At 42.6% G+C, this 14,939-nt stretch overlaps 1 protein-coding gene across 1 annotated transcript in view; it reads left to right on the top strand.

Moving 5' to 3' along the window:
* TBC1D22B (TBC1 domain family member 22B) overlaps positions 1-14,939 on the top strand; it is a 63,064-nt gene that overhangs the window by 23,690 nt on the left and 24,435 nt on the right. Inside the window, exon 8 of the mRNA XM_014060169.2 lies at positions 3,139-3,253. Coding sequence (XP_013915644.2) covers positions 3,139-3,253 — 115 coding nt within the window. The remainder of the gene's footprint in view (positions 1-3,138; positions 3,254-14,939) is intronic.

Raw genomic sequence — 14,939 nt, 5'->3', positions numbered from 1 at the left:
CATGAGGAGGTCCCCCTGGCAGATCCCTGCTAGGATTATCTTCAGGGATTGCATCCAGAACCTCCTGTATGCGATGTGACGGTTGAAGTTCTTGAGGTCCAAGATAGCCCTCCACCCCCCTGAGTTCTTGGGTACCAGGAAGACAATGGAGTAAAATCCCTTCCCTTCCTGGTCGGGTGGAACCTGCTCCATGGCATTGATCTCCAGGAGATGGCGAATTTCCTGGGTCATGAGCTCCCTCTTGAGAGGGCAAGAGGGTGTTGGGCAGCAGATGAAATTCTGAGGGGAACCAGGCTGGACCCATTGCTGCTGAATTACATCCATAAAGAGATCGGGAACCGGAACCAGATCTTGCTGAGGGGCCTGAACATTAAACATGCTTGCATTGGGGTTAACCGGGGTGGAATCAGAAGGTCCCTGCACGGTCTTAGGTTTGGTACCCACTTGGGTGGTGTTCTTAGCCTTGTGCAAGATGGACTTAAATAAGCTAGGCTTAAAGAGCCCTGAGAAGGCAGGGGTATTCGGAGGAAGGTCCTCATCCTCCAAGAGCTCCTGCTCCTCCTGATCTGGGTCCTCCAAAACGGAAGTCTCTCTGAGCACCGAGGTTTCCAGAGAAGGGTGACGGACCTGCTTGGCAGTAAGGGGAGCCTCCTGCCTGGACTGAGAAGTACTGTGAACAACAGGCACTTGGTCTTGTTTCTGCATCCCCCTCGGCTATGCTTTGAGAGATGGCACGGGCAACAACCACCTCCATGTGGATGGATAACTCAGGTTCCTGAGCTAAACCAGTGTCCGGCCCAATAGTGTACCTGGAAGAGGGAGGACCTTGTTGGATGAGGGTAGAACCAATAAGCCCCCAGGATTGGGCCCCATGAGAGCAGGTCCTGAGTCGGGTCTGCCAGAGACTTATCCGGGGATAGATCCTGGGATTCTACCTCCTCATCAATCACGGACAGGTGATCCCCCCATTGGGGGTGGTAGAAGGACTGGCTCAACTCGAGGAGTGGGCTGAGGGGCCTCTCTCGCTGCCTGGTGCTGGGCCTTCTCGAATTGCTTATCGAGAGCCCACTGCCACCTCTCTGCATTCCTAGCTGCCGCCACAGAAGGCACTTTATAGGGATGACTATCCTGACTAGCCACCCTGCCCTTTCTTGCCCCCTTGCCCCTCCCTGCCTGTGGAAGTTTCCTTGCTAGGGGCCTGTGAGGGACCTGGCCTACCATCAAGGGAGTCAGATGGGCCAGGCTGCTCCATGGCCTGGTGGCACGATCTTCAGGCAAGAAGGCCAAGGCAGGTGGAGATCAGGTGGTGATGGAGACTCTGGTGGTTGACATTGGATCTGATGACCAGCAGGTATTGTAGAATCAGGAACAGTTCATGAAAAAAATGCCAGAAGAGAAAGCTGGGGCTCTGCAAATGAGTCCAATGAAAATCCAGCCACTCAAACAGGAGGTGAGAAGGTGGAAAAGCAACCGAGGCTGCAAGACCAGGCATACAAGGCAGGGAGAGAGAGAGAGTGGAGATAATTGAGGAGCCCTCCCTGTGTCGGTGTATGATCACCAGGTGGCCAAGACACCAGCGCCACTTGGGGAGACATTGTGGGCGGCAGTGACACAGCCGGAGACCCAAAACAGGGCCAGCTAACCACCCTGCGGCTATCTGCTGAAGCGTGGCTGAGCAGGAAAACCGATTGAAAAAGGCGTGAAATTAAGCCTTTCCAAAATGGCCACCACTCCGGTGCGAGGGTGAAGGAGGAAGATAAGATGACAGTTGCACGTTTTAAAGCGGCCGCCCACCTTTCCGCAGCAGGCTGTGCCTTCCCAAAGGGAAAAAAAACAGAAAAAAATTCAACAGCAAAACAAACCACGGCAGCCGCCGAGAGCCTTGCTACCCTGCTGCGCTTTAAAGCTTATTTGGCAGCTCTCAGCTGCCATCCAAAGGCAGCGCGGCAAGCGGAGCACCCACCACCACCACTATGCCCACTTCCAAGTCTCAAGGAGAAAGTTGATGATGGTGAAAAAAAAAAATCAAATCTAAATAGCCTACACTAAGTAAGGGCTTAAAAAAGCATAAATAAGGACAACAAGGAAAAAGAAAAGGAGAATAAGTAGTAGGAGAATCCAAGCCTAGGATAAATTAAGCTGGAGCTCACAAAAACAAGTCCTGAACGGGCAGACTGAGGAAAAATTCTGGGGCCAAGCAACACCAGGAGGCATGGCCAAGGAAAAAGATTCCTCAGTCCTAGGGCAACCAGACGGATTTAACCCATTGCTTGAACTCTCCCGCAGTGCACAGGAAAACAGGAAACTGCCTTCATCCACATCAGAATACTTGTGAATTTAGCCCAACATTTTGTATTAGCCGGGATGACCAGAAGTGCTTTCCCCCCCATCTTTTGTTACCAGCTCTTTTGAACTAGGTGTGACATTTATTAAACTTGTTATAAAACTGCTGACCCCCAAACATCAGCTTGAAAGGTATCAGTTAAAGATGTTCCTCAATTGACAACCATTTGCTTAATGATAGTTCATATTAATGACAGTACTGCCAACCTGGTGCCTTTTGTTCCCTTTGACTGAAATATTTGAACAGGCATACGGCTTAATTGGCCAGTATGGTTTTTATCCCTCCTCCTTTTAAAAACAAGCAACTTTGATTTTGTAAGAAAAGGTTTAAAAAGTTGAGAAGGTATCTGATCTTCCCCAGAACTTCCAATGGCTGCAGATCTGGGTTGAAATAACCTCAGAGTTCCATCCACGAATATGCGTCCTTGGAGGAAGTGAAGCCAGGTAATCCCCAAACAGCATCTCCTTTGCCTTTCAACTTGTATCCTTCTAGGTGCTTAATCATATAGACAATGGAAAGGGATGGATAAACTCTTTTCAGAGCAGAATATTCATCTGTGATAATTCTGAATTTCTGCTGGCTTCTGCACGTGGCATCCTAGGAACCAGGTACCCTGTATGCTGTATCTTCTTTTGCTGCTAAGAACCTCAAGCCTGGCTATTTCTTTAGTCACTATGCATTTCTAACTCTTACCACAACCTCTTCCTCCCCTGCTCTTGTTCAGACTTTCTCCTTCTTTCTCTTTCCTTGGGCATGGCTAATTCAAGCACCTGGCTTTCCTTCTTCCTCTCTAGATCTTTGAACGAATCCTGTTTATCTGGGCCATCCGACACCCTGCCAGCGGCTACGTGCAAGGGATTAATGACCTGGTCACTCCATTCTTTGTTGTGTTCCTCTCTGAATATGTTGGTAAGCGATGCTTGATAGCTGAAGTATATGATTATCTCTTGCTGTTGAATACTCAGATTGTCATCACTGAATCAACTTCATCATCCCTGAAATGCTTTGCCATTACGTTATATAAAAGTAGAGCTGCAAATTGATTCACCATCATCTCTCTCCCAGATTAGCTTTTGTCAGTCATGTCTTAAATCTGACAGAAAAAAAAAATTTTTGTGGGGGGAGCAGGGTATTGTCTAGCTGTGATTGTCAGTAAGGTAAAACAAGTCATTAGTGAGAAAAACTCCACAAAGAGTAATGACTGTGGTAGTGTCAGACTTAACATTGTTTGCCAAAGATAAGAGCATTTTGCAATCAAGATGTATTATGTAAATGTCAAATTTTATCATGTACTAGGAGGGCTCTGCTTCCGAATTGTTTAGAAAAGTGTACAATGGTACTTCCCCTTATTACAATTTTGTATCTTGTAGGATATTTGGAGATAATTCCACCTTCTTTTTAGAATAATCTGGCATGGTTAATGAATTAAAAGATCTAGTCATAGAACAGATTTTTTCTTTCCTTTACATTAAAACAGTGCTTCTAATTGAAGTACACCTCTTTTATCCTGTACAGGGGAAACAAAAGTACCCAACAGCAGTTAATACTGAACAAGGTAGCAAAGTCTAACAGTTTTAATAATATTGACATGCAGAAAAATGGCTTTGAAAATAGAATTTAAGAATAACATTTAGGAAAGAAAACAGCTTTTCAGAAAAACTACATAACACATAATAACAGTGATGTGTTTTTGACTTAGAGCAAAAAACATCAGAAAAAGCACCAGAAAGAACTAATAATGCAGCCTTTATATGGGTCAAGTTATATACTCAGAGAATTACTAGTTTAAAAGCTGGTTTAAAGAAATCTGACTGGTTTTGTGTTAGCTCAGAATCAAAGCAGCATCAGGTATACTTAGTATCTGAGAAATCTACAAGGAATACGAAACTTCTTTGATGATTACAGTGCCAGGCTGATACTATCACAAATATTTACATGATTGGTAATATTTATTTAGTTAAAAAATAATGAACAAATAAAATAAAGTTCTGCAAATCCTCCTGCCATTAATCAAACCTATTTATACAGATGATTCATACACTATTCATTTGCTTAATTGGCAATTGACCTACATTGATAGTGTTCATAAATTATTTTTTACTATGCATCAATGATTAGTAATCCAATTTTTGCAAATTTCTTGGAGAATGGAGTAACTCATGTATTTTGTGCATGTTGAATAAATGACTGGAAACAATGAAATCTGATAAGAGATGCATTTTGAATATTGATGATTATTTGAGATCATGCCTCAAATATATACAGTAGGTGTTCTCTGTTAATAATAAATAAGACAAAATAGAACTTGTGAAAATAATAGTAAGGAATGGCATGGAAATGAAATATTCAGCTCCCTTGGTTATTGGTATATTGTGCCTTATGTTTTTATTTTTCTAAGCCTGGAAATGTGGTCATTTAGTCTTTCAATTTTCATGACATGCTCCTACTTGCCATTCTAAGCATGTATCTAATGATGTGACCGTTCATGTTCTAAATATGGTTGATGAGGAACTTTCTGTGCAGGATGGCTGCTTCTTCATTCATACACGTGAACTTCGTGGCTGACTACTATGGGGGGGAAAAGGGCTAACTAGGCTTTTGGTCTGTTCTAGGAAGACCTTATGTCAGTTACTATTCTTAACAGTCTTATCAATAGAACTTGTAAGATAATACTTCGTTTGAATTTCATTTTATGAAATTATTAATGCTGTTTAAGAAGCATTCAAAATATTATATGTGGCACTTAATGATTAAACAATACATTTATCAATATCAATTACTGCCAACTTCTTTCCCAATCAATTTATCAGTGGCCCTCCATGGGGGAAAATAGAATGATTAACTTGCATATTATTATAAAATACTTCTGACTGATGGTAAAAGTAGGCACTCACAATGAGGAGGGTAGCCCCAAGAATAGTGCTTTTATTAAAAAGGCCATTCCCTGGTTATTTTCCTGGGCAGGCAATTTAACTATTCCTTGCATATAATAAAGTAGCTTCTCCTGAGATGTGAAGCTTCAGAATCTGGAACTCACAGCAGCCTCTCTGCCCATCAACTGTGCTTTGAGCTGTTTCTGGTATATCTGCCCCTTATCTAGCTTATAGTCCAGTGGCTGAATCAGCAAACCAGCAAGCACTCTCTTGAAATTTATATAGGAAAATCACAGCTTTATTTAGAGATAGGCATTCTTAATTAACTATCTCCAATAAAAATAAACTTGTTCTGACACTTGTACCTCTCAACATTGTATTTGCTGGATTCTTGCCTTATCCTTGTGTGGTGATGAATACCCTTAGCACATGAGGTCACTACTGCTCATTAATCCTCCTTCAGTAGAGATAAGGTTGCTGACACCCTCATTTTAGATCAATTTGAGAAGTCTTCCAAAGATTAGCTCTTTGATAAATATGTCAGATCATTTGTTTGGGTTTTGAGAGAGGTCTATATTTGTTCATGGTCATTCAGTGACTTAAATTATCGACAACAGCCAAGGACATTAGAAAGGAAGTTATTTCTGAAATCATCTATTGACACTGACTATTATACATACCATACCATACCATACTTTATTTTTCTCTTTGTTTGAAAATTAACAAGTGAGCATGGTGGCTCTCATCAGGCCAAAATTGCTTTTGCTGAATCACCAGTCAGATATCTGGCTAGTGAACAGGACCAAACTCTTTCTCCTCTCCTTGTATGTTGTTGCCTTTTTTTCAAATTGTTCACTGTTATCCTGCTGCACAAAGGAAGCTGCCTTCACGAAGTTGCAGAGCCCGTGGGTATTTTGGGATCTGTGCCAGATCCATATATGGTGTATCTGCTGCTCTTAACAGATCAGCGGATGCCATTGAAAATTGCTGAGCGTTGCTTGTTTCAGCCACTGCTGCCTGGCAGAATGGCTTATGGGGGTTATAATAGCTGCAACTATAGTAAAGTTTTAGTGTCCCAAAGGTGCTTATCAAAGCAGCACAATTGTTGAATACGCATTTGGAAGAGATTTTATGGTTGACAAAATAAACATTTGGTAAGCATTCCATTTATTCAACAAACATGTGTTTTCATTCATAATACATCCGATAACAAGCTTTATTCAACTTCAAACAAACTTTTCAAGGCAAAAACAAGGCAGAATTTGATATCATTTGGTAAAGATTTTTTTAAAAAGTTGTACTAATTAAAAGCTGGAGCAATCTAGTTGATAGTAACCATGTTACCTTCATGTGAAATTTCATGTGATTTGAATTAACTATATTGACTAGGTGATAAGAGTATTATATCTATAGCAGCTGTGTTGTATTAGCCAAAGCCCAAACAACCACATTATGCCTTTAAAAAAGTTAAAAAGCAATGGCATAGTATATAAAAAGAAATCAGGAGCCAAATGACAGCTAACTAAACCAGATCTTACAGAAGTGTAAGAAAAACTCAAGCAAAAAAATCCATAGGATAAAAAGGTAATGTTATTAACAATAATAATTACATCTGCATGCTGCTCCTGACATTTCATCAATGCAATAAAGTAGGGAAAGTAAAAAAGTAAAGGTTTCCCCTTTTTCATGATGTCTTGAAGTTTGGCTTGTCCCCATGCTCAGTTAGGTTCCCTTTTGAACATCAATTTTAATTAGAACTAGAAGGTGATCTAACAACAACAGCAGGCTAGATATAATGCTCACTAGATTCAGATCACAACAAAACTGCTGTGATAGCAGTGTTCCAATATTTGAGGGGCTGCCACAGAGAAGGGGGGGGGGTCAAAGCTATTTTCCAAAGCACCTGAACACCAGACAAAGAATAATGGATGGAAACTGACCAAGGAGAGCTCCGACCTAGAAATATGGAAGAACTTTCTGACAGTGAGAACAATCAACCAATGGAATAGCTTGCCTTTGGAAGTTGTGGGGGCTTCATCACTTGAGACTTTCAAGAAGAGATTGGACTGCCATTTGTCAGAAATGGTATAGGGTCTCCTGCTTGAGTGGGGGGGAGGGGATTGGACTAGATGACCTATAAGGTCCCTTCCAACTCTGTTAATCTGTTGGTATTTGGATGAATAGTATTTTTTAAAATCCAACCATAATAACTTATTAAATGAGGATATTCCAAATTATCCACAAGTTTGCCAAATCTTCATACAACCCTTTAGTTGTGAATAAAAATAACATTCAAAATATCTTATTTGCTGTATAGTTTTCAGTAATTCATTGAGAAACTGCTCACTGTTGGCCGCTTTCATGAGATGAGAGAGTATAGAGATCTTCAGGCACTGTTTGTCTGTTGCTATAACCTGCAGTCTGGGATACCAACTGAATTGTAACTAAAAACAAAGTTAGGACTTCCAAGAGATTAAAGGGGCAAGATAATAGCTTTACAATTGTGTTCATAATGGGGTTTTGTTTCATCCTCCATTACAGGAAGCAATAAGGTCAAAATACATACACAGTGGTATACTTGAAAATGAAGAGCACTAAAACCTCAGTCTTCAAATAAAAGTCATAATTTTGATAAGGAAAATCAAAGAGTCTAATCATCCCATAAAAACTTTCTTATGGCTGGGTTGGGGCAAGACTGGGAGCTCACCCAATCATGCAGTACTTGGGACTCAAACTGCTGAACTTCAGTCAACATACTCAGCATCTTAATCGCTCAGCCACTGCACCCATTAATATTTCACAACTTCTTGAAAATACTTTACAACTATTAATGTAGGAATCCCTCCAAGAATATGTATCAGCCTTGCAATAGAGCCTCATGGTGGACTATAATCACCTGATTCCAATTCCTCTCCATTCCATTGTAGTGTTTTAATGATTGAAAATATGGGAGACAGTAAATATAGTTTCTAAATCTAAAGAGATGCCTAGAGCGACGCTGGAGGGCTAGTAACTCCGAATCTGACCGAACACTACTAAGAATCTTCATTAGGTCTTATCTAGTGGCGATACGGGCGGCAAAATATGCACATTTTTCCACCCTTATTGCATCCGCAGAATCTTCCCGGCCTCCCTGTTTAGAATAACCCGCTCCCTCCTGAAAGGGAGGGATGTGAGTGAACCCTTACAAGGAAGAGCTGAGGAATTTGTTCAGTTTCTGTCAGATAAAGTCACTCAGATTCGGACGGACCTGGACTCCACTTGGACAGTGCCAGCAGAGATGCCAAGGGAGAGCCTTGATCAAGCTTTGTGGAGTGAGTTCCAGCTTGCCACTCCTGAGGAAGTGGACAAGGCCATGGGAGCGATGAGTACCGCCACCTGTCTACTGGACCCTTGTCCCTCCTGGTTGGTTTCGACCGGCAGAGAGGTGACACGAGGCTGGATCCAGAGGATTGTAAACACCTCGCTTTGGGAGGGGTCTTTCCCGCAACCTTTGAAGGAAGCGGTGGTGAGACCCCTCCTCAAGAAGCCTGCTCTGGATCCAGCTGTCCTTAAAAACTACCGTCCAGTCTCCAACCTCCCATTTTTAGGGAAGGTTGTTGAGAAGGTGGTGGCCTCTCAACTTCAGCGGACCTTGGATGAAGCGGATTATCTAGATCCCTTTCAGTCTCGTTTCAGGCCTGGTTACTGCACCGAAACCGCTTTGGTCGCACTGACCGATGATCTCTGGCGAGCCAGGGATAGAGGGCATTCCTCTATCCTAGTGCTTCTCGAACTCTCAGCAGCCTTCGATACCATCGACCATAGTATCCTTCTGCGGCGGCTAGAAGAGGTGGGAGTGGGAGGCACCGTTTTACAGTGGTTCTCCTCTTACCTCTCTGGCAGGTCGCAGTCGATGTTGGTTGGAGGACAGAGGTCGACCCCTAGGCCCCTTGAATACGGGGTGCCGCAGGGTTCGGTCCTTTCCCCCCTCCTATTTAACGTCTACATGAAGCCGCTGGGTGAGATCATTCGTAGGTACGGGATTAAATACCACCAGTATGCAGACGATACCTAGCTGTATCTGTCCGCCCCGTGCCAACTCAGTGAAGCAGTGGAAGTAATGTGCCAGTGCCTGGAAGCTGTCAGGGTCTGGATGGGAATGAACAAGCTTGCGCTCAACCCTGACAAGACTGAGTGGCTTTGGATGCTGCCCCCCAAAAATATGACAAATGGCTATCCAACGTCTTCTTAAAGACTTCCAGTATTGGGGCATTCACAACTTCTGTAGGCAAGCTGTTGCACTGATTACTTGTTCAAACCGTCAGGAAATATCTCCTCAGTTCTAAGTTGCTTCTGTCCTTGATTAGTTTCCACCCATTGCTTCTTTTTCTACCCTCTGGTGCCTTGGAGAATAGTTTGATTCCCTCTTCTTTGTGGCAACCCCTGAGATATTGGAACATTGCTATCATGTCTCCCCTAGTCCTTCTTTCTATTAAACTAGACATACCCACTTCCTGCAACTGTTCTTCATATGTTTTAGTCTCCAGTCCCCTAATCATCTTTGTTGCTCTTCTCTGCACTCTTTATAGAGTCTCCACATCTTTTCTACATCATGGCGACCAAAACTGAATGCAGTATTCCAAGTGTGGCCTTATCAAGGCATTATAAAGTGGTATTAACACTTCACGTGATCTTGATTCTATCCCTCTGTTTATGCAGCCTAGAACTGTGTTGGCTTTTTTGGCAGCTGCTGCACACTGCGGCTCATATTTAAATGGTTGTCCACTAGGACTCCCAAGATCCCTTTCACAGTTACTACTGTTGAGCAAGGTACCACCTATACTGTACCTGTGCATTTCGTTTTTGTTGCCTAAATGTAGAACCTTACTCTTTTCACCATTGAATTTCATTTTATTAGATAGTGCCCAGTGTTCAAGTTTGTCAAGATCCTTCTGTATCTTTAGCCTATCTTCTGGAGTGTTGGCGATTCCTGCCAGCTTGGTGTCATCTGCAAATTTGATGAGTTCCCCATTTATTCCCTCATCAAAATCATTGATGAAGAGTACTGGGCCCAAAACAGAGCCTTGGGGTACTCCACTGCATACTTCCCTCTGTGAAGATGCAGTTCCATTGAGGACTACACGTTGAGTGTGATTGGTCAGCCAGTTACGAATCCATCTAGTGGCTGTCTAACCCACATTCTTCTACTTTATCTAGAGGTAGGTTATGGTCTACCTTATCAAATGCCTTACTGAAGTCCAAGTAAACTATATTGACAGCATTCCTCTGGTCCACTAATTTTGTCACATTATCAAAGAATGCAATAAGATTAGTGTGGCATGATCTGTTTTTGACAAACCCATGTTGGCTTTTGGCTATTACTTTGTTTGCTTCTAGGTGTTCGCTAATTCGTTCCTTGATTATCTTTTCCAGAATTTTCCTGGTATTGAGGTCAGGCTGATAGGTCTGTAGTTTCCTGGATCTGTTTTTTCCCCTTTTATGAAGATGGGAACCATATCAGCTCTTTTCCAGTCCTCTGGTAGTTCCCCGGTGCTCCAGGATCTCTGAATGTTATAGTTCAGTGGTTCTGAGTGGTTCTTGTCTGCCAGTTCCTTCAGAACCCTGGGGTGTAATGCATCCAGTCCTAGTGATTTTAACTTGTCTAGGGTAGACAGGTGCTCACTTACCATTTTCTTCCCTATTTCCACTTGTATTCCTAATCTGATTTTTGTGGTGCTGTTTTTGATAGGTTGGACTGTTTTATCCCTTTATGTAAAGACAGATGCAAAAAGTGAGTTAAATAGTTCTACTTTCTCCCTGTTGCTTGTCACCTTCATGCCACTTTCTCCCAGCAATGGACCAATTGTTTCCTTAACTTTTTTCTTGTTTTTAACATGTTGGAAGAAGCTTTTTTTGTTATTTTTTACTTTTGTGGCAAGCCTTTCTTCATTGTGAGCCTTAGCTCTCCTTACTTCATCTTTACAGGGTCGGGCTATTTGCTGATATTCTGCCTTAGTTATGCCCCCTCCCCCCTTTCCACTTTTTATACTTATCTTTTTTTTGTCTTTCAATTTGTCAGAAAATTATTTATGCGGCCATCCTGGTTTCTTTTGGGAGCTGTTATTTTTCTTCTTCTTTGGTATTGTGCTAGACTGGGCTTTTGTAATCTCATTTTTCAAAATTTCTCAAGCTTCTTGAGTTGTTTTCCTCTTGAGGATTCTCATCCATGGAATTTTTCCCAAGCTCTCTCTAAGTTTATTGAAATTAGCTCTCTTAAAGTCCAAGACTCTAGTTTCACTTTGTTCTACTAGTGTTTGCATAATGTTGAATTCCAATATTGCATGGTCACTTGCCCCCAGGGTTCCTGTGGCTTCAACACCTTCTCTCATTTCCTCTCTGTTAGTGAGAATTAAGTCCAATATGGCTGATTCCCTTGTTCCCTTCTCTACTTTTTGGGAAACAAAGTTGTCTGCTAGGTTTGTTAGGAACCTGTTGGATCTTCCACTTGGTGCAGAGTTTGTTTCCCAGTTGATGTCAGGGTAGTTAAAATGCCCCACTACTATTGTGGTGTGCTTCCTACATACTTTAGTTAGCTGACTAGCAAAAAGTTCATCTACTTCCTCTGCTTGGTTGGGTGGCCTGTAGTATAGACCTATAGCAATGTCATTCCCCCCCCCCAACCTTTAATATTGATCCAAATGCATTCAAGATAGTTCTCATCATTGTTGTGCTCTATTTCTGTAGATAGGTAATTATTTCTTATATATAGTGCAACTCCACCTCCTCTTTTATTTGGTCTATTTCTTTTAAATCATTTAAATCCTAGCTGTATATTCCATTTGTCGGTTTCATCCCACCAGGTTTCTGTAATGGCAACAATATTGTATCTGCCCTCTTTTACTTGAATTTCAAATTCGCCCTGTTTATTCTTCATACTGTGTGCATTGATGTATAGACATATGAGTCCATTTTGATTGACCCTATGTTCACTGTCTACATAACCTGTGTTATGCCTGACTGCCCCTATTTTCTTGCCACTTGTATGATTCATGCACATAGTATGGCACTCACTATTAAATGCTTGGTTTTGCTTGATAGCAGGAGTGATAATCTTACCCGCACAAACATCTGTGTTACATGCACTGATAACCCTATGAATTTTAGATTGCTGGGGACAAAAATGTTCTGTATCAATTAATTCTCCGTCCCCGCTGTTCAGTTTAAATGTTTATCCAGAAAATCTGTGAATTTAATGCCAAGTAACTCAGTCCCTTTCTTGGATGGGTGCAAACCATCTCTTTTGTACAGTTTTTCATTGGACCAGCTGCAGACATCATGACTAATAAAGCCAAAGCCAGTTTCCTTGTTGCTTGGACAAATAGTAGACCTCTGTATTTAGTGTGGTTAGAATTTTTTCAAGCCCCTCTACAATCTACACTAATTGTGCAGTGGTTAGAATGCAGTACTGCAGGCTACTTCTGCTGGCTGCCAGCATTTCAGCAATTCAATTCTCACTGACTCATGGTTGACCCTGCATTCCATCCTTCTGAGGTTGGTAAGATGAGGACCCAGTTTGTTGGGGGCAATATGCTGACATTGTAAACTGCTTAGAGAAAGCTGTCAAGCAGTGTGAAGGGAAATATAAGTCTAAGTGCTATTGCTATCTCCAATCTTTTTCAGAAGGAGTTACTGGATGGGACTTGGACTGGATTAGCAAGTTTATAAAACATATTGCTCTGACATTGACCCAGTTAATATAAATCTCAGCTTTCTACTTCATGTACACACTGGATGAGTGATCAGATACATATTTCTTCTACCTTCTTCACTCCAGCCTGGATCCCCACTGTCCTATCAGTCTCCGCTGACCGATAGTTACATCCTGGAATCACTTAAGATGATAGATTATAATGGATATGAAGAACCCACTCTTCTTTAAACAATTTTCTGGGTAATCAGGTTGAGCCACAAGGTGGATGTTTTGAATCAACATATAGAAGTAAAACTAGTGGGATGAAACCCAACGTTTCATTTTTCAGTGCATTCAGCCTCCAAATCCAAACAAAAATTTAAATTTAAATGAATAGTAAAGGCAGGGGCCCTTGGTGACTTCACTGCGGGCAGCTTGTAGTAATCACATTGCCAAGACGACACTCTCTGCTGCTGGCATACACAGTAAATATCCATACTTAGAAGGTGATTTGTCTTCCTTTGTGATTGCCTCAGTTTCAATATGATCGTTTCAGTTTTATTTCCTTACTTCTGTGCTGAAATAAAAGATAAGGAAGCTCCCAAAAGTCCATTCCTTCAAAACAGCCGTAGCTTTTTTTCATGCTGTCATTGTATAAATGGATGGTTTCCCAGTAAGGTGGGAAAAAGTACATCTCTTTTTTTGACAGGATCCTACATATTTTAGACAGTGTCTGCAGGCAGAAAGATGAGCTGGCCTCCAGTCCTGCTGTAAATTAACTCCATTTGCTGGTTAGCAATCTCCAAGCTTCTTGGTTGAATGCTATCTAGAGATCTTTGCTGTTCCCAGCAGCCACATGCATAGCGAGCCAGTGTTGTGTGTACTAATCTTCTCCTAATCTAGCTCGGTGGTGCCTTGTGCTGCAGTGTCAATCATAGCCACATTAGACTCTTCTTCACACCAGCTTCAAGTGGCTGCTGCAAAATTGTTGGCTGCTTTTCAGTTCTTGTCAGAGCCATATGTTGGATATCCAGTTTTTTTATGCGGGTTCTGTCTAAGGCTCTTGCAGAACAGATGTTTGTGTTGAGCAATATACTCGAGAGGATTTTCTGAAACTCTCTTCTTCTTTTGCCAGAAATACCTACCTCTAGTTTTCTGGGTTGCTTGTGCACTCGTTGCTTCTCCTTTGAGAGAAGGAGAAGTACACTGATTGGGAGGGAACTTATATTGTTTGTCGCATTTGTTTGTCTTTCATGTACAACCATTATGACTGTATTGACGTGATGAACCGGGGCCTTGAGGCCGTTAAGGACTGGATGAGCGCTAACAAACTGGTACTCAACCCGGACAAGACCGAGTGGCTGTTGTGTTTCCCTCCCAACAATTTGGCTGATATTCCAACACTCAGGCTGGGGGGTCAAATTTTACACCCCTCAGATAGGGTCCGTAATCTAGGAGTCCTCCTGGATCCACAGCTGACTTTTAACCATCAGTTGTCGGCTGTGACCAGGGGGGCATTTGCCCAGGTTCGCCTGGTCCGCCAGTTACGGCCCTACCTGAACCGGGAGGCTCTCACAACAGTCACTCGAGCCCTTGTGATCTCTAGGCTGGAATACTGCAATGGGCTCTACATGGGGTTGCCCTTGAAGTGCATCCGGCGACTGCAGTTAGTCCAGAATGCAGCCGCGCGAGTGATAGTGGGCGCACCGCGGTTCGCCCACATTACACCTATCCTCCGCGAGCTGCACTGGCTACCTGTCGATCTCCGAGTGCGCTTCAGGGTATTGATGACCACCTTTAAAGCACTCCATGGTAGTGGATCTGGGTACTTGAGAGACCGCCTTCTGCCGATTACCTCCCTTCGACCGATTAGATCGCACAGATTGGGCCTCCTCCGGATTCCATCCGCCAGTCAATGCCGATTGGCGACTACACGGAGGAGAGCCTTTTCTGTTGCAGCTCCGACCCTGTGGAACGATCTCCCCGTTGAGATTCGTACCCTCACCACCATCCAGACCTTCCGCGCAGCCCTTAAGACCTGGCTCTCCCA

Source organism: Thamnophis sirtalis, unplaced genomic scaffold (genome assembly GCF_051295495.1).
Source record: "Thamnophis sirtalis isolate CommonGarterSnake01/CBP01778 unplaced genomic scaffold, rThaSir2_p1.2 scaffold_7, whole genome shotgun sequence".
Classification (NCBI taxonomy): Eukaryota; Metazoa; Chordata; class Lepidosauria; order Squamata; family Natricidae; genus Thamnophis; species Thamnophis sirtalis.
Note: the sequence above shows the minus strand (reverse complement) of the source record. Positions and strands in the feature narration are given on the sequence as shown.